Source organism: Eptatretus burgeri, chromosome 14 (assembly GCF_056783735.1).
Source record: "Eptatretus burgeri isolate ZD-2024b chromosome 14, Ebu_testis_v1, whole genome shotgun sequence".
In the NCBI taxonomy this organism is placed as follows: domain Eukaryota; kingdom Metazoa; phylum Chordata; class Myxini; order Myxiniformes; family Myxinidae; genus Eptatretus; species Eptatretus burgeri.
The window spans coordinates 41119631-41140649 of NC_140974.1; the positions used below are offsets into that span (position 1 = coordinate 41119631).

The 21019-nt window shown below is 40.4% G+C and overlaps 1 protein-coding gene across 1 annotated transcript in view; it reads right to left on the reverse strand.

Moving 5' to 3' along the window:
* Window positions 1–21019, reverse strand: part of LOC147013027 (LIM/homeobox protein Lhx9-like) — a 181920-nt gene that overhangs the window by 155141 nt on the left and 5760 nt on the right. Inside the window, exon 2 of the mRNA XM_085854472.1 lies at window positions 53–252. Within this exon, the coding sequence (XP_085710598.1) occupies window positions 53–252 (200 nt within the window). The remainder of the gene's footprint in view (window positions 1–52; window positions 253–21019) is intronic.

A 21019-nucleotide genomic window follows, 5' to 3' on the forward strand; every position in this document is an offset into this window, starting at 1 on the left:
CTGTGAATGTGCATTTAAAAAAATGAATGCACAATGAATGCATGGCTGCTACCGATAGTAGTCATCGCGGCAGTAGATGCTGCCGTCTCGTGCATAGCAGCTGAGCTCTGTGTCCAGTGCAAGCTCACACTCGCAGCATTTGAGGCACCGCAAGTGCCACTGACGCCCAAGAGCAAGCAGATAGAAGCGCTCAGCAATGCGGCGCCCACATCCGGCACATGGCGCACATGGTGGTGGACCAGGGTCTCCTGCCTGTGGAGGTTGAGGATGAGAGAACAATAAGATTGAGGACAGGTTTGTGTTTTCGACTTGAAAAAATCCTGATTAACCAATGTAACGGTGGACTGCCATGTGGTTAGGTGGTCAAATCCACTACCCGCACGATCCCCAATTTAACGACGGACCATTGAAAAAGACTATATGCCATCTGCCGGGAAAGGCCAAACAGTCTTTATTTCAGTTTTTCGTGTACAGAAAACTCTAACGAGAATCTGTCACTGCAGCCTGTTCATTCGTCAAATAAGATGGGCTGAGAAATTGCAGCCAAGACGAGCCAGCTGTTGTTTTAAAATGCCATCCTATTGAGGATTCTTGCCAATTACAAACTGCAGTGAGTTTTACTCACGCTGCAGTTATAATGCCAAGTTAACGAACTGTGTACCAAACCAACACAGCAATGGTGATAACAGGTTTAATAGTGTGAGAGAGATAGAGATAGAGATAGAGATAGATCGATCTGGATCAAATTCAATTTACAGTCACTATCTAATATTAAAAAAAATATATATATATACAGTATAAATATATTTATTTATGGACCATATATGTGTGGACGTACTGCCGGCGCTCCAATGGTTGGACAGCTGGCCAGACTCCATCGACAATTGTAACCTTAAAAAAAAATGGCCACCATTATGAGAAGCTGCATAGGCCTCAGGCCTCGGCCTTGGGTGTCAGCCCATAGTCCAGTGCAATTGGAATTATCCTTGCTATATAACCGCAATGTATTAAGTATGCACATAAATAGTGGGCATGTTTTTGCTTCATTTTTGTACCCCGGGTTATTTTTACTAGCTGAAGAGCCCGTCTATGACAGGCAGTAAAAACACTTACTGTAAGTACGGTACTGTTCTTCTCAAGTTTGATTTATTCATGTAATGTCAGGTTTGTAATAATCATTCCTTTCTCCACGATAAACAGTGACAGCAATGTATATCCAATCCTCGTGATTTCCATTTGGGAACATACTGTCAAGTATTATGACATCCTTTAGTTCCATAAATATTATTTCAGCTCATATAACCATGTTCTGTGATCGTTGCATCATTTAATGAGTCTCAAATTAAATTATTTTGTGTTCACATTATATCTTTAAATTTGAATTCGAGCTTAACTTTCCCCCAAAAAGTCATGTCTTGTTCTCATTTTAATTTATAAAAAAAATGCAATCCTTGGAGTTTTGGCTACTTACATACATACACACATATTCCATAGCTCAATTATAGTATAATGATAATTATATTCGGGAGTGATCGAGGCAATGGTCTGTGACCCATAGACCGCCCAAATAAATGGATGAACAATTTGTACAACTAGAAGCACCCGCTCCCAACAGAAGCTGTCAAGGAGGTGATGTCATGATATTGTTACGGCTGTGGAAATTCGCATTACACCATAAAGGGTGTTCAGGTGAGATATATCGGTAAGTTCATGTGTAGTTAGCCCAATCCCGTTGTATAGAGGGAACATATGTGCTCCATTCAGGCTGCGACGCTTCAATTAGCTGTTTTTCTTTGGCTATTGTTAATTTGGTGCAAGAACAACAACGAACATCACCACAACCAACATCTCAACGATCACGCCATTCACGACACGGCGCCACCTTCCACAACTATGCTACCACATCTTCGCCACCCGCCATTCAACGAGCACCATGCGGTCACGATCTCCGCGGGACGGATGGGAGGGGCGGAGCGGCAGCGGCGGCCGGGTGCGAAGGGGCATCTCCCGCCCGAGTCTTTCTTCCCTCGTCATACGGCGCGTGCAAGAACAAAAACCAACAACGCCTGTGGGATTTTCCCTTCTGCTTTTCCCGCGCTTTGGCATGGGGGAGGGGCGATTTGTGCTGGAGGCTCTTGGTTCGTTCAAGCGATTGACAAAAGGCGTGGGCGTGAACGACGACGAGAACGTCGTTCCCTTTCCTGTTCCCTTGACCCTGAAGGGGAATTGTGGAGAGTTGGAAGCAGGAGGCTCTTGGTTCGTTCAAGCGATTGACAAAAGGCATGGGTGTGAAGGTCGACAAGAACGTCGTTCCCTTTCCTGTTCCCTTGACCCTGAAGGGGAATTGTGGAGAGTTGGAAGCAGGAGGCTCTTGGTTCGTTCAAGCGATTGACAAAAGGCATGGGCGTGAAGGTCGACGAGAACGTCGTTCCCTTTCCTGTTCCCTTGTTCCTGAAGGGGAATTGTGGTGATCGTTCCTGGTCGGAGGTTCTGTTCGTTTGTCCGAGCTGTCGGGCCGACGACACGTGCAGGCGCGCGGCACGAGCCAGTGGACCACGCCGGAGGGACTCGGAATTACGGTCGCCAAGGACTCGACATGCTCAGGGAAGTCGCACTTCCATTTTCTTTTGGGGTTTGGTGTAAATGTGTGTGTGTGGCGCCAGTCTGGTCAAGTAGAACGGTTAAGTGTTGCCGTGTAAGTCATATTCCGTTGTAGATCTGCGTTGGTTCTTTGCTTGTGTTTTTCTTTACATAAACGTATACGTGTATTGCTGTTGTTCCTTTGTTTTATTGTAATATACGTGCCTTCCGTGAATAAATGTGCTTGTCCGATTGTTCCCCGTTTTGCTTCGTCTTTTCCTTTAATTGAATCTCCATCTTGCATCACGTAAGGGATTCGTAGTGGGTTTCAACATCTCGGTAATTAATCGGAACCGTCAAGGCCGACGATAACTGCGCTCGGTTATCCCTGGAATACAGAACGAACCGCTTAAGCGGTTCGTGTCCGGAGTCGACCTGTGGCGTGGTCCCATCCCTCGGCAGATTACCCGTGCGAGTACCATAGGTATATCGGCTTTCGGCGATTTACCCTATCTCGCGCGGGTGGGCTGCGGACTGGGTGGTGGTGGGGTTAAACCCCCACCCATGACTGGCTCCTGGCGGTAGTTCCCGGAGGGTCACGACTGAATTGTCCATTCCGGTGGGCGAGGCGGCCGCCATTCGAGTCAAGCGGCCGATCGCACGCCGGACGGGCCAGAATTCGCAACACTGGTGTCAGCGAGTGGGAAACAAACTCTCCCGTCTCCAACTAAATGTACGGAACCGGATCAAGGGTGAGTGGAGCGACGCTCCGTGTTCCATTAAATTACGAGCAATTTAAATTTAATCTCTTACGAGAAATAAGATGGAGTTTCATGGCGAGCGGGTGCCGGGGGTATTAGAAATGTATATATGTAGAAATGTAGGATCCATGGCCCAGGACGGTACTTGTAATTACAATCCACCGGGGAGCTCAACCCGATATTCTGAGCACGGACTTTGCATGCAAACTGAGTCGCACAATGGCGGCGCAATAGCACCTCAGTGCAGCACGGAGCGAGCGGCTATTTATGGCGCGGCGAATGGCGCGACACGAAGCGAGCGCTCCCAACAACCGTTTCAAACCACGTGGGCATGGCAGGCGAGGTCAAGCGCGCCTACGCTGGACATTGTCGGGCTTCAGAAACAATTAAAGGAAGAATGGACAACAAAGCTAGAGGAGCAAAAACGGAAACACAATTTGGAAGTAAAGCAACTGGAGGAGGAGGTAAAAAGAGGACAGGAATATCAGGAACACCTCAAGAAAAAGGCAAGGTTGGAGTATGTGGAGATGATCAGGAAAAGGGAAGAGATGAGAGAGGAAAGGGATGCAGTGTGCAAGGAAAGGGAGGAAGAGAGAAAGAAAAAATGGAAAAAAGCTTTTGAGATACTGGAACACGAAACCAAAGAGAGGGAATTACAACATGAGCTGAGGACGTTGAAAGAAGAGAGATTGGAAACAGAAAATGAGACGTTAAGGGACCACACTAAAAATATCGAACAATTAGAAGCCAAAGCAAGGTCGGAGTGTGCGGAAATGAGAAAAGAATTAGAAAAGAAAGCTTCTGAGTTACAGAAACACCAAAACAAAGAGACGGAATTACAAAACGAGTTGAGGATGGTGAAAGAAGAAAGAACGACAGGGGAGAATGACATGTTAAGTAACCACACTGTACAGATCAAACAGCTGGAAGCGAGGGCCAGATTAAAGAATGAGGAACAAGAAAGAGTACTGAAAGAACAAGGAATGAGACAGGAGTAAGAAATCAGTCAATTAAAGGAAATAACGAGATTGCAGAATGAGGAACAAGAGAGACAGTGGAATAAAAAACACAAAGAAGAACGAATGAGACAGGAGAAGGAAGTCAGCCAACTGAAGGAAATAACGAGATTGCAGAATGAGGAACAAGGAAGACAGTGGAATAGGAAATACAAAGAACAAGGAATGAGACAGGAGAAGGAAATCAGTCAGTTGAAAGAAATGACGAGATTTCAGAATGAGATGCAAGAAAGAGTAATGAAGGAAGAACGAATGAAGCAGGAAGAAGAAATCGGGAGATTGAAGGACACAACAAGATTGTAGAGGGACGAACGAGAGGAACAATGGGATAGAAAACAAAAGGAACATGAAGCCGAGGTTGACCAATTGGAAGAAAAGGCAAGGCTGGAGTGCAAGGAGATAGACAAAGAACAGCGAATGAAACACAAAAGGGAAATAAACCAAATGAAGAAAACCACGAAACTGGAGAAGGAAGGACAGGAGAGGAAACAAGGAAGAGTAATGAGAGAGCAGCAAATGAAACACAAAAAGGAGATTAACTAAATGAAGCAAACCATGAAACTGGAGAAGGAAGGACAGGAGAGGAAACAAGGAAGAGTAGAGAGAGAACAGCGAATGAAACACAGGAAGGAAATGAGCCAATTAAAAGAAACGATGAGATTGGAGAATGAAGAGCAGGAGAAACTGTGGGGTAGAAAACAAGAACAATGTGAGTTTGAAATTGAACAACTAAAACGGGGAGCAAGATTGGAGTCCACGGAGATTGAAAAACTCCGGAGGGAGAACGAAGAACTTAGAAAGTTCCGAGAGGAGGAACGACTCAGAAGGAGCCAGGAAGTGGAACAACGCAATAAGGTGGGATGTGTGACAGCACCACAAGGAGCAATGTTGGTGGTGCAGGACTTAATCGACGCCACTCGTCGGATGAAGGAACAATTGGGACCAACCCAAATAAAGGAGACACAAATAAACATGGAGAAGAGGGAAGTAACAGGGACAACAAAGGAAATGGAAGGATTGCCAGAGACATGGGAGATGGGTAGGATGAGACACGAGGTGGCAGAAATAATAATGGAGACAAGGGAGGTAATGGGTGAGGAGGTGACTGAAACGCAAATAGAGACACGGGAGATAGAGGGTGAATTAGACGGGGTTAAAAACGAGCACACACATGGAGTTAGTGGAGGATAATGGGGGGGAGTTGGCAGAACGTGTGGGGACCCGGTGCGAGCAGCTGGATGGCCTCCGTCGGGAACGGAGGGAGATGCTGTTCTCCCTTGAAGCGAGTCACGACCAGGTGGGTTCGGTCGTGCCAGGCGGAGTCGAGGGGGCGAGTGCTGTAGACGGGTGCACGTGCAGCTTGGGGGGTATGGAGGCCCGGGAGCCCTGGAGGTGACCCGATTCCCCAGCGTGATTGTCCCGGTGTGTGTGGTGCCGGGTGAAGTGTCGCGATTTGAGTTACGTGGCCGATCGCACGCCGGACGGGCCAGAATTCGCAACAATATTTATGCCTATTTTACTCCAAGGAGTCCCAGGATGACACACCCAAAAAATGGTTGCGATCAGTTCAACTGTTTTTGCGGTACCTGGGAACAGACAGACGGACAGACGGACAGACGGTGAATTATAGTAAGATGAATGAAGGTTTTTGTACGTAATTTCAGTTTTAGGCCGACTTTTCAAGGCTGATTAGTGTGAAAATGCAGAAGTGTCACTCGTCGAAAGCATTAGGCTTGTTTTTTCTTCACGTATGTTATCCAGGTTGCAGTGGTCTATTGTCTATACACCGCCCAAATAAAAGGATGAGCTGTTTGTGTAATAAATGAAGGTTTTTTGGGGTGTAATTGCAGTTTTCGCCAAAGTTTTCATGGTTGAATAGTGTAAAGATAGGGAAGGGTTTTCCTTCATTAATGTAATCCAAATAAAGGGATGAGCAATTTGCTTGATTTTTGTTGTTATTGGAGTTGTAGTTGTTTTCAAGATGGTATCTGTTGAGGTAACTGAATTTGGAAACCAAGTATTTTTGAGGTCACAAGGTCAAAGGTCAACTCAAGGTCAAACTTCTAAAATCATCAATTTCAATCTGAAAAATAATCAATGACGTGAGCTTTGATGAAAATTGTCAATTTTAAGCTTAATGAAATGGACAACTTGATGTATCCAGGGCAATCTTTGGAGACCGGGGTGGATTTTGCAAGTATTGTGCTCTGCATGACATCTTTTTCTTGTTTGTCTGTGTGCAGGATATCTCAAAAAGTTGTGAACAGATTCTTTTGAAATATTGTGTGCAGGTTGGGTGTGCGACAAGGACGAACTGATTCGACTTTAGTGAATATCCAGATCTGGATCCAGCTACAATAATTTTTTAATTTTTAAAGTGAATCTTTACCATTGAGAGCTGGGGCCAAAACTGAAAGCACGATATCTCAAAAAGTTGTGGACGGATTCGGACGAAACTTGGTGGAAAAGTTGGGTATGTGACAAGGATGAATTGATTCGATTTTGGTGAAGATCCAATTCCAGATCCGGATATGAAATTTTTTTTAATTTTTAAAGTAATTCTTCACCATTGAGAAATGGGGCCAAAAACGATGTATGGCATGATATTGTATATAAAAAAAAATTGGGGCCCGATACATTTTACTGGATCAGGCATTGCATGGCAGAGGTATGCACTCTCCTGAGTACCCTTACAGTTTCTGGCTGCTGTCGATCTCCCTTGATATTTTCTCGAAGTCCAGTAAGGCCTAAGTCACATTTTCTCTACGGCGAGGATATGGCGGCCGTACGCCCTCTGAATTGACAGAAACGTGCAGCAGCCGCAGTTTCTGAGGTGGCCTCAGGGTGGCCCTACGCCGTTTGGCTATATTTTACAGGCCGTAAGGTCGCCGTGGAATTATAACGCGGAGTTATAACTTTTTTCATTTCTACGTTCGCCGTAGCAATTCGACAAGCCGAAAAAAAATGGTAAAAATAAATAAATAAAATTCACCCATTCGTTACCGTCCGTCTGGCCGCATGTTTGCCTTAGGGCCCTCTGCGGTCGCCTTGCATCTGCCTTGAAAATTATATGGCCACCACAGGGCCCCCTTAAGGTCACCGTGCGCCATCAAATCAAAGACCGTACGGCAACCCCACGTTTTCGGTCTCCACAATTTATAAATACGCCGTGCGGCTCCCCGAAAAATAAAAACATATGTGACTGCTACATTGTGTGACCGTGGAAATACTGCGGCCGCCATATAATTGCTAGTGGCCGTAGATTTTGGAGACCCCACGGCCGCCGTGGCAAATGTGACCTCGGCCTAACCAAACCCCCCTCATGCCACTGGCTCTTGGTTTTTCACAATCATGGTTTTAACTATCGTGGCGTTTTCCAGGAACCTAACCCCCATGGTATTGGAGGGTTCATTGTAAATTGTGAAGACTATATATATACTAAGTTTGATTTGAAAGCATCATTAAATAAGCTCAGGTGGCATCACAATGTGAAAACTTTGGAGGGGAGTGAATACTTTTGCAGGTCACTATATATATATATATATATATATATATATATATATATATATATATATATATATATATATATATATATATATATATATATATATATATAATTTATACATCACAGTAGCAAACACTCCATGTTTTTTTTTTCAGAAATGTGTTTCTGAAGGATATTGACATCAAGGACTGATGATGGAGGTTATAATGTAGCCTCAGAATATTTGGAGCCTTAAGACCCTCAAGACACTTAAGACCCCCTAAAACCACATAAGACCCTTAAGACCACCAAGACCTTGAAGACCCTTTTGACCCCCGATACCCTTTATAACCCTAAGACACTTTAAGACCCCTTAAGACCATTTAGACTCCTGAGACACTTTAGACCCCCAAGATACATAAGACTCTTAAGACTCCCAAAACTATTTTAGGCCCCTAAGATCCTTCAGATCCTTTAAACCCAAAGAGACACTTATGACCCCAAAGACCCTTGAAGACCCATAAGACCCCCAAGACATTATATATTATTATATATTGTATCATAAACAGATGATAAGACCCTGAAGACTCTTTCGACCCCTAAGACCATTAATACCTCTAAGATGCTTTCAACCCTTAAGACCTCAGACCCCCCAAAATCCCAAATACCCTTTAAACTCCCAAGACCCTTTATAACCCAAAGACCCTTTACACCCTTTTAACCCCTCATAACACCAAGGCCCTTTAAGACCCTCTAGACCCTTTTAACCCTAAGACCCCTCAAACAATTTACATCCCCAAGACCCTCCAGATTCTTTAAACCTTTAAGACCCTTTATAACCCTAATACCCTTGAAGACCCTTTCAACCCCAACGACCATTTCGACCCCTGAGACCTCTTAGGACTCAGGGGTCGAAATGGACTTGAAACCCTGTAGATCCTGTAGACTCCATAAGAACCCTTAGACCCCAAAGACATTGTCTGAAGGCCTTCTGCAGTAACACTTGAGGGTCACCAGCCATAAGCAAAAGGTGCCCCCATTGGTAAACCGCCTCAGTAACAAGCTAAGAGAGCGCAAAATATAATTATTTATATTTTGTATAATTATTCAAAAATTATATAATTAATTAAAATTATATAATTATATAATTTATATAATTAAATTATATTATATAATTATATAATTAAATTATACAAAAATTATATAATTAAAAATTATATGTATAATTATTCAAAAAAAGCATCGTTGGAAGCATCGCAAAAAGTCCCCACATGGCTAAGAGAAAACAGTGTCCATGACAACAATTTCACCCCATTATAATCAAATGGGATTTTTTGTGACTATTATTATCACACCTCAGGAATTTTTCAAGATAGCAAATTGAAACTTACACAGCTTATTTGTAGGTATGTGTAGTATATGTGTATAAAATATAATCAAGATCCGTGAAAGGTCAAGGTCAATGCCATCCAAATCATGTAAAACATCTATTACACCACAATTACATAATGTATCAATCAAATTTGTTTTGTGCAACATTCCATCAAGTAAAACACATAATAGGTCAAATTTTCGAAATTACCAAATTGCTTTTTCAAAGGCACCTATTGTTTATTTGGATTTCACAAGTATCGTGCTATGCACGACATATATTTTTACGACATATATTTTTAATCACTAACAAGAGTTCATATTTTGAGTGGACCACCATTGGCGATAAGGTAAACATGTACTACGTGTTACGGTCCTCATCATCACTTTATGTTGAATTCCAGTTTATACCAATACACATTCCAAAAAAATGCTCATTTGAGGTGAGACATCTACGAACACGTCAGAGACAGGTACCCTGCTAGTGATCTGCAAAACGGTTCACAAAGAACTGCTGGTTATATTTTGACGTGTGCTTCCCACACACAAGATTTGGTTCAAAGTCGACTTGAGGCAAAAGCTCTATGCTTACTTTTTACCGATTTACATTTATATATAGATCTGGAGAGTCATCATAAATTAAACCCAGATTGATTTGCTGTACATTGAATCTGTACAGCACGCAGAAGCAAAATAGGATTAGCCATGATTTGCAAACGCTGTGACGTGCTCTATAAATCTAAATTTAAAGAGCAGGTTTTGGGTCGCTGATGACTTCGCGTGATTCGAAGGTTGTAATCACATTAATAATCGTTGGGCAATTATTTTCTTACATTTGAAACTCAAAACATGCTAAAATTAACTTTGAAGTCAAAACTTTTGTCAGTGATCGAAAAATAGACCGAAATTTACCAAAGATGCTATGACGTCACGTTCTCCGAAAACTTTGTGAACATTCGGAAACAGCATGTGAACAATGGCGAGATGCGAATCAGAGAGTGATTTCAGCGGAGATGAAATTGAGTGTTTTCATTCCGATATTGCCGAGGACGAGTCGGAGGATGGTGGGAATTTATACTATGAAGTTTCTGGCCCTGAGCCATATAAATTTGAGCCACTTGCAAGTGCCAAAGAACGGCCTAATTCGTGTACAAGTGGCAGGACTGACTGCCTGGCAGTTCACATTGACAGACTCCACCAGACAGATTGGTTTGTAGATTTTCATTTTCTTATTCGATGCATAAAATAATGTAAAGTTTGATTCATCTGTGACTTGATATAATAATTTTTAACCCTCTAGTCACTCAAGAGTCAGAAATAGAATGAATTAATAATGGACCAAAATATATTATACACCGTATCCTTGGCGTTGAAGTCTTTCTGACAGCTGAGCTTGACCCCAGCGAAAGTGAACAGATAGAACAAACCCCAACTTTCAAGAGACTGTTGTGGCATAGAAATACCAAAACATGTTCAGCCTCATTGGGAAATATTCTACCAAATTTAGAAAAAAAAGTGGAAAATTGATCAATTTTTTTACAATTGAAAAGAAATATCCCAATTTTCTGATGCTGTTAAAAAAGCAAGTTAATCAACAATAAGTTGATTTGTTGAGAATTTTTTTTCATGCTTGTGTTTTTTCGAAAGTTTATTTATGTGTTTTTCCATGTACTCTTTAAGAATACATTTCAAGGTTTTACTCACTTAAACTCAACAAATGATTCTGTGACAGAGCAGTATCTGGAGAGCTTGTCAACCAACAACTCATATTCACAGAGTGGTGATCAGATGTGTTTATACCTTCGTAATCGTCGGCTGTGAAATGGTCACCACAAATGACAAGTCTATCCAAAGGGTCCTCTTTTTACCGTTTATATTGGGGGGAAAATTCCCCCGTTTTGTTTGTACAAATCTTATCCATTGCCATTTTCCAGCCATTTTAGCAAAACGTGACGACACACGTACGAGGCATGATGTATAAATATCCAAATAGCTTTGTTCTACAATAATTCAAAATAAAAAAAAGGATAATATAGACAGTTGCAAGCTCAAAAAAAGCGAAAGAACGGCCCGCTGAACTGGACACTTCTTCAATGAGCGAGTGAGCGTCCGCTTTGTTTTGGAGAACATGACATCACCATCCATATATGGCACACGGCTGTTTTTTTCAACAGCCTCGAGAAATAACAACTTCGGAGTTAAATTTCATTAATTTTCCCAATAGTTGGGCAACCACAATAGTTTGCATCAAAATATTTAATGCACATATAAACATATTGATAAATTTTCAGAACATGTTTGGTGAACAACCTGTTCTTTAATGTGAGATCCTGAACATTCACAAGTAAACTCCACAAATATGAGATATAATTGAACAAACATCCTCGTGGAGTGATCAGCGTCATTGGTCTGAAATTTAAAAGGTGGTTTGAAAAAAAACCCCACAAAACTAGTTATTGTATAGCTGGAATAATTTTAACCGAATTTTATACACAGCATACTTTTACAAAGATTTCAAACTTTCAACAATCCACATTAATTTTTCACTTCTATATGTCAGGCTATGGGCTTACTGGTGAACTCTCAATGAGTGTTTAATTCAAGAAATTTGCAAATAAGAAATTCATTTAATTCATTGATTTTTGTGCAGTACATGGCTGCTGGTAGCACCATTGCTGGGAGGGTAGCTGTACCACTGAAGCAATGCCCCCTTTAGAAGAGAGCACAAATTGTGGTTTGTTCATGGTACCGGCGACTTGCCTCCTCTTTCTGAAAGACACCATGGGATATTTAACATCCACCGACAACCTGTGCTGGCAGACTGATATTTTGACTCCGTGTCTTTCTGAGGGACAGCACACACACACTGATACATTGGCCAACATGTGAAACACCAGGGTGACAGTTTATAGCTGGGTCGGGATTCACTCTCAACCCAGCTATAATCGAACCCAGGAAGGACAGCTCAAAAGCGAATGCGCATACCTTTAAGCTGTCCTGCCAACTACGATGGCATAAATTAAGAAGTTTTTATGTAGGATTTTTTTTATCTGTAATATAACATGACAATGACAAACTATAAATAATAAATAACTGCAAATGATTATTATTATTATTATTGGTGAAGAACCCGTCCATATGGACGAGTTAATTACCCCATACACGGAAAGTGAAAAATGGGGTTAAGCAATTGGTTTATGTTCATCCATCCATCTGTCTGACTGTCTTATCAGTTTATGATCGCCAGTTTACGATTGAGGAATAGCTTATTTAAATTGAATGTTTTATTTTGAACACGAATTCGGAACATGAATAGGAAGACAAGTTTCTCGGTTTACTGTACTTTGGCTTTGAATTCGTCCCGATCACACATGTACAGAGAGGAGTGAGATAACATTTTTACTCTGTTTATCTGCCTGGCAGTCAAACAAAATTGAAAATCATTCCAAACAGGAAACCTACTGTTTTTGACGACGTCGTAAAGGACACAAACAACAGACATGAATATAATTAATGCAATGTGTTTGATGAGGTGGTGTGTAATAGACACTGTGAAAAATGGCGATTAAAAACTAGAATTTATTTGATTTTTATAATCATTATTTTATTTTAATTTAATCTAATCTCTGTTCTTGTGTTTGGCAGCTTGGCTGCCATGTAACTATCATTTTTTGGAGGTGTGGCTGTGCCGCTGACGCTGTGCCCCTCCACCAGTACACTGAGCCTCATTTTGCTGACCTCGGAAGGATGATAGGCTGAGTCAACCCCACTTCGTGTTAATTCAGCAGCTAACGGGGCTCAAACTCAGAATCCTAAGCCAGCTGCCCGAGCCGCTATGCAAACACCAGGTTTATTTAAATTAAATTATACACTTGAACACTGAAGAACATAAATTGCCTGTCATAAATTGCCTGTCATACAAAAACCTCCAGTTTTGCAGTAAATCAATTTAAACAAGTAAAAAAGACATAAAATGTCATAGCCCCCATTTTCTTAGTAATTTTGCTGAATGGAGTTAAAGGGCTAGCCCATATTTATGTACAACCAAAATGGCCGCCAATCTTCCAGTCGGCCATCTCTGATCAGATCGCCAAATAAAGTGAGATGCACACGCATGTCATCATGTACTGTGCTTGTGCCAAGTTTGAACAAAATCTGACCATGCATGTCTGAGAAATAGTTAGGGACACATTTAAGTAACAAAATGGCCACCAGTCCGCCATCTTGGTTATGATCTCAAAACAAAAGGACTTGCATGTAAGCCATCATTCATGTGTGCCAAGTTTGAACAAGATCAGTAAACGCATGTCTGAGAAATGGTTGAGGACGTGTTCGACACCGGGTTTTTTGCAACGAAAATGGCCACCAGTCAGCCATCTTTGATCACATCACGAAACAAAATGATGTTCAGGTGTGTACCATCATGTGTTGCCTTTCTGCCAAGTATGAATAAAATCGGTCAATAAATGTCCGAGATATGATTGAGGACGCACACACGCACATATTAGAAAATCGAGAACAAATCCATAAGCCCCCATTTCAGACGAAGTCCAACAAGGGCTAATAAAGGTTCAGTGGAGTAGTGTACAAAGATGGTATTCGGGACTGCTTCTGGACTACTTCAATAGCACTAAACTTTTGGATTTTTTTTTAACGATAGTTGAAATTATTATTTTATTAAAATCAAAGGAACACTGTGCAGGGTACCATGTTCTACGAACTCTCTAGTTTCCCCAGCATTATGGATGGGTGACTTGTAATACCCCATCCTACCAGGAGCCGCGATACTCAATACACACTTACATTAAGAGAACTGGGGTGCTCCCCTCACCCCAAATTCCCAAGACTTCATTTTTTTAACCCCTAAAATATTCCCTTGGACCCCTCCCCCGAATACAACGAGCAGTTTTCCAATCATTTTGTCTCGCAGTTCAGTTGTGCATCAAAGTAAAACAAACAAACACACAAATAGACATTACTCAAATTATTATTATTATTATTATTATTATTATTATTATTACTGTACTATTGTTTAATGGTTCCTGAGTCTGCAATTTTCTAAGTCATAAATGCACTATTGAAATAAGCTTTATGTCAACGTCGGTAACAGAACATTCTCCATCAAAACAGGTTGTGGCTTTGCTTATGGTACAGTCAGGACAACAGATTGAGGGCAATAAAGAAACTTCAATAGTAAAATGAGGACACACGATGTAGGCCAATGGTGCCAGTACCTAAGACCGTAGTATTAAACGTCTGAGTGGGAATTCTTGAAAGGAGCACGAAACTCCAATTATAAATGAAATCTCATGATTTCCACGTGCCCTGGAGCACTCCATGTGTTCTTGCATGTAGTGTATGTTAAACACAGTTCCTCATCTCCTTAATGAAGAATAAAACTGTTACCACTTGAAGTAATGCTAGCTGGTGAGTAAAGATATAAACGTATTTTTTAAAGTTATCGTTGCTGACAAGCTTGAATATCGGGAATGCCTTTTATGAGACATGCATATATATATATGTATATATATATATATATATATATATATATATATATATATATATATATATATATATATATATATATATATATATATGACAAAGACTGCATGAATAAACAAGAACGATGCTCAGCGGAGCACATACCTCTGCCAGGCTCAACAGATAACGTTTTGTATGCCCATGATAGGCCGAATCTGCATCCGTACATTAACCAAAATGTAATCAGCTTGTTCTTGTTACCTACCCAACTCATCCACTAAGTTTCGTCCAAATCTGTCCATCACTATTTGTTACGTCGTGCTCACAGACAAACAAACCAAAACACAGGCAGATAGACAGGGGTGAAAACATAACCTCTGTCCACCTTAGGTGGTGGAGGTAAAAATGCAGCGTTGAAAAAGCCATCAATTTCTAACTCTGGACAGTGACAACATCACTACAAACATTACTAGCATTCATTACATTAACATGTAAACAAAGTACAGGATAAGGAAAAAAGCATGCACTTGAAATATATGAGGGACAATAACTTTTTGATATATGAGGGGAGATCCATTTTGAATACCTGAGGGATGATCAATTTAACATATACTTGTACATGCACGTAAAAAAAAAAAAAAATAATAATAATTAAGAAATAAATATTCAAACCACGAGCAACAAGCAACAACCACACAGGCCGTTTCTTCGCTCTCGCATGCCCGGACGTGCGTGACCTGGAAGTTCGCATATTATTCGCAGTTACGATTATTCGCAATTTAGTTTTAATACCCAATTATTCAATTAGCGCCAAAGTATTTTACCTTTTCGCAATGTCGTGGCAAGGAAAAACAAAAAGAGAAGAGAAGAGAGAGAAAAAAAATTTACTTCCTGGTTCGGAGCATACCAGCACTCTGATGTTACCGAAATTTATGCACCGTCTAATATGAAAACGATCATAACTTGGGCCATTGTGTTTATCTATAAATGCGCATAAGAAATCGAGAAATTATTAGAATACACGGTCATCACTATCCGGAAGTCCGTACGTTGTAGCCTGTAATGGCGAATGCGGCTGAGCTTCCCTTCCCCATCGGCCATGCCCACGCAACAACGTGTCTTGTCATTGGTTTGGTAAATAAATGGCCATAACTTGGGAAGCACTTGTCCGATTAATATCAAACCTTGAAAAGGCACATCCTCAGGTCCCCAGCAATATACCTGGCAAGTTTCAATTAGATCGGACCAGTGGTTGTCGAGAAACAGCGGTCTCTCTCACACACACACACACACACACACACACACACACACACACACGTACACACCCACAGACACACACGCACACACACACACACACACACACACACACACACACACACACACACACACACACACACACACACACACACACACACACACACACACACACACACACACACACATACACACACACATTGCTGGAATCATAGATAGATGAGAATAGGTTGAAAATATGAGGGGAGATCAATCTTGAACATATAATGGAAAATTGATTTGGAAATTATGAGAAACAAATTTTCAATATACAAACAAGGGACAATGAACTGTGAATATATGAAGACTGATAAAATTTGCATATATGGGGGGAAATCAATTTTGATTATCTCAGAGGAGATTAATTTTCATATTAGGAGGAGGGGGGTCAAATTTGATGACATGAGGGTGGGGGGATCGATTTTGAAATTATGAGGGGGAATTACTTTTACATACATGAGGGGCGATCAACATTGAATATACGTGGGACGATCAAGATTGAATATATGAAGGGCGACCAATATTTGAGAAGCCATGATTGAATACACAAGGGATGATCAATTTTTAATATACAAGGGGAGATCAATTTTGAATATATGAGGGGAGATCAATTTTCAATGTACGAGGGGATATCAATTTTGAATATATGTGGGGAGATCAATTTTGAGTACATGAGGGGTGACCAATTTTAATGTATGAGAAACCAATATTGAATGCACAAGGGGAGATAAATGTTGAATAAACGAGGGGAGATCAATTTTGAATACACTATATGAGGGGCGACCAATTTTAATGTATGAGAAACCAATATTGAATACACAAGGGGAGATCAATATTGAATATATGAGGGGCGACCAATTTTAATGTATGAGAAACCAATATTGAATACACAAGGGGAGATAAATGTTGAATATACAAGGGCAGATCAATATTGAATATATGAGGGGAGATCAATTTTGAATATATGAGGGGAGATCAGTTATGAATAATCCAGGGAAGATCAATTTAGAATATAAGAGGGGAGATCAATTTTGAATATATGAGGGGCGATCAATTTTGAATATACAAGGGGAGATCAGTTATGAATATTCCAGGGAAGGTCAATTTTGAATATACGAGGGGAGATCAATTCGAATATACGAGGGGCGATCAATTTTGAATATACGAGGGGTGATCAATTTTGAATATATGTGGGGTGATTAATTTTGAATATACCAGGAGAGATCAATTTTGAATATATGAGGGGTGATCATTGTTGACCATAAGAGGGGAGATCAATTTTGAGTATATGAGGGTTGACCAATTTTAATGTATAAGAAACCAATATTGAATACACAAGGGGAGATAAATGTTGAGTAAACGAGGGGAGATCAATTTTGAATACACTATATGAGGGGCGACCAATTTTAATGTATGAGAAACCAATATTGAATACACAAGGGGAGATAAATGTTGAATATACAAGGGGAGATCAATTTGAATATATGAGGGGCGACCAATTTTAATGTATGAGAAACCAATATTGAATACACAAGGGGAGATAAATGTTGAATATACAAGGGCAGATCAATATTGATTATATGAGGGGAGATCAATTTTGAATATATGAGGGGAGATCAGTTATGAATATTCCAGGAGAGATCAATTTTGAATATACGAGGGGTGATCATTGTTGACCATAAGAGGGGAGATCAATTTTGAATATATGTGGGGTGATCAATTTTGAATATACCAGGAGAGATCCATTTTGAATATACGAGGGGTGATCATTGTTGACCATAAGAGGGGAGATCAATTTTGAATATATGACAAACCAATTTTGAATATACAAGGGGTAGTCAATTTTGAATATGCAAGCAACGGTCAACTTTGAATATACGAGGTCGGATAAATTTTGATTATTTGGGGGGAGATCAATTTTGAATATAAGAGGGGGGATACATAGGTTTGTGGCGAGAAAGTCTTTTGTATGTAATTCATTTCCACCAATCTTAACCATGTATATCTGGCCTTCATCTTCCTCCTCTCTTCTTGTTATCTGATACTCATTGTCTACTCAGGAAGTGTAAAGGTTGTATCTGCCTCTTCTTCCTCCTCTTCTCTTATTTTTCATCTTTACTGGCTCCAAATTATTCTCACTTTGTTGGGTTAGCTTGGAGTAACCATTCTGACCCAAGTCATTCTTGAACTAGCAGGCCAAGTCAGACGTCCGACTGTGGCAGAAGTTGGAAATTTGGTAAGCGGACTGGCAATAACTCACATATTCTTCATTAAATGAATCGTGGGGTCTTTGACGTCCACCAACGGGCAATGCTGTAAGACGAGTCATCCTGCTTAATGTCCACCCGAAGGGTGCACACACATTGTTACCTTGCCCTTCATGTAAAACATCAGTGTGTCCGTTTGTGGCCGAGTCAAGATTTAATGTCAAGTTAGCCAGCTAAAGGTAAATGTGCATACCTTTGCTCTATCCTACATGTCCAAAGGCTGCGTATACTATTGGAGGTTTATTTGAGTATGTTACTTTCTTGGCTGGTTCTTGAATTCCTCTCTCACTTCTTTCACCTTAAAAGCTGTGTTGTAATTGATAAAAGTATGTTGCTTAAGGCCAAACACAGGACCTTGCTAGTAAGGCCTTAACTTTATCAACCAACCAACTGCATCATATCTGCAAATTTCAATATGGCTGGTCAATGTGAAGTGGTAACTAATCCAGCAATTAAATAACTTAAGAGCACAACCCTCAGCCAATCAGAGTTCCCTGAATCAAACTGTAAATTTTCACCAGCAGAAATAGAGGATAATGCCAAGCAGGATTTTCATGATTGTAAGAAGCACATCTTTGAAGAAAAATGAGAAATTGAAGGCAACTTGGTGCATTTTGATCTGTTTACAAATGCTGCTAATTGTGAATCATATAATCGCTGCTTAATTAATTCATGGATGTTTTCAGCTCCTCTACAATCACGAGCCTATAGTTTGGTAAATGAGTGAGCATTCATTCATGGTGATCTGCACACCTCTTCTGCAGACCGAATATGGGTCAAGGGGCAGGAGGTGAGTGTGATAACTGCGAAGTCCTGTGGAAATGTCTATCCATCGCCATCCCCCATCATGGTTTCATCTCCGTCTCCGTCGAGTCCACTGGCATCATATTTGTCAGATGACCACATCCTTTTTACATTTTATTGTGTTCAGTTTTCTGTATATTTTCGCCGCTAAGCTGTCGGGCCTGGGTTTGAATTTCAGGCCAGCTATAAACTGTCATCCCGGTGTTTCACAGGCATAATGATTCATCAATGTGTGTGCCGTCCCTCCGATGAAGATTAAGTGGGCATCCCATCTACCGGCACTAATCGGTGGATGTTAATGGTCCCATTGCGCAATTTGTTTAGATGTTTGAGAAACCAATATTGCAATCTCCGAGCAATATCCAGCATCATGGCCAAAATAATTGTTAAATTCCTGCCCTAATCTTGCGTTCCTCCTTGTCCCAAGGGAACGAAGTGAAAGAGGGGGCCAACGTCCCCACCCAAGGGGGTGGGGTCGCTACACCCCTTAGCTTAGCATGCAGATTAGTCGTCGTAGTAGTTTGTGTCCATTGTCATCATAGGTTACTGGAATTTCTGAGTGAACTTTCACCGAGTCTAATATACAATAGTGTAGCATAAGTGAATGGACATTGGTTTTAATTACCATATGCTAGAGAGCAGATGTGACAGCTTCACCAAAAAAAACCTTGCTGATTAATAATTATTAGAATTTGAATTGGAGACAATCGTCCACACTGCGCCCTTTTCAAATTATTGATTTCAAATTGGTAGATATTCCAATTATCGACAGTTTATTATGCAATCATATGCACCATTATCTAGACTACTATACATAGTCTGCAACACACTACATTATTTCCGATACTACAAAGTAAATTTCACTTTGAACGATCACTGAATTAAGTTGCGTTTGTAATACAAGGGTTGATGAGTAAGTGACCTGTTGTTTAATATACAAATTGAAAAACAAAACACGGGGAGATTGTTCAGTTCAAAGGTTAAACCAGTAAAATAATGGTATTTAAAAATTTAGTTAAAGTTGTGAGAAACAAAGAAACATATTTATTGAATTACTGATGTAAGGCTACAAACTTACTGATATCCTTCATATTTTACATACTAACGCTTCATTTGCACTTCAGCCACAAGTAACATACTGTACCCCAGGTCGAAACTTTAGCCACAAGCACTTAACTGTACTTCATATTACAAGCATGATGTACTTCAGGTTACAAGCCCTGTACTGTACTTTTGATTACAAGCGCTCTACTGTACTTAAGGTAGAATGCTGTACTGTACAGTCGGTCCAAATACATTGTATATATTTTAGCTACAAGCTCTGTATTATACATTAAATACAAATATAGTGCTACACAAAAGGTAGAAAGACCGTTCTGTCATTCAGGTACAAGAACAGTACAATTATATTTTATGGACAGACACTTTCCTCCAATTCCAATGGAAAGACTACATATTATATTGCAGACATAAACAATCAAAGTGTAAACGCTATTATATTTTACTTTCGGTACAAATACAAATAATACTTTTAAAAGTACAAATATTACACTATACTGACAACACAAACACTATTCCAGGAGTACTAGTTAAGGCACAAACAGTTCACTGTCATTTAGGCCTAAACAGACACTGTATTACAAGCACAATCACTACAATACTTTGTGTTTAAACATCCAACCACGTTTCAGGTAAAATATCACTTATTCAAGTTAAATCGTTATTCTCTGCATCAGATGTAAGTACCTCACCATTTTACAGGTATTGCAAGTCGATACCTTCACTCAAGTCGTATCCATCATCAGTGACGTCATGAAATATTAATCTCGCATGGTTACGTGAAGCGAATGGCCAATGAACCAAAAGCAATTTGCATTTAACATCATAATTATGATGATTCAGCACAGATCACAAATGGTATTATTGGTGTAGTTATCAATGTTATTATTTTTGTATACCCAG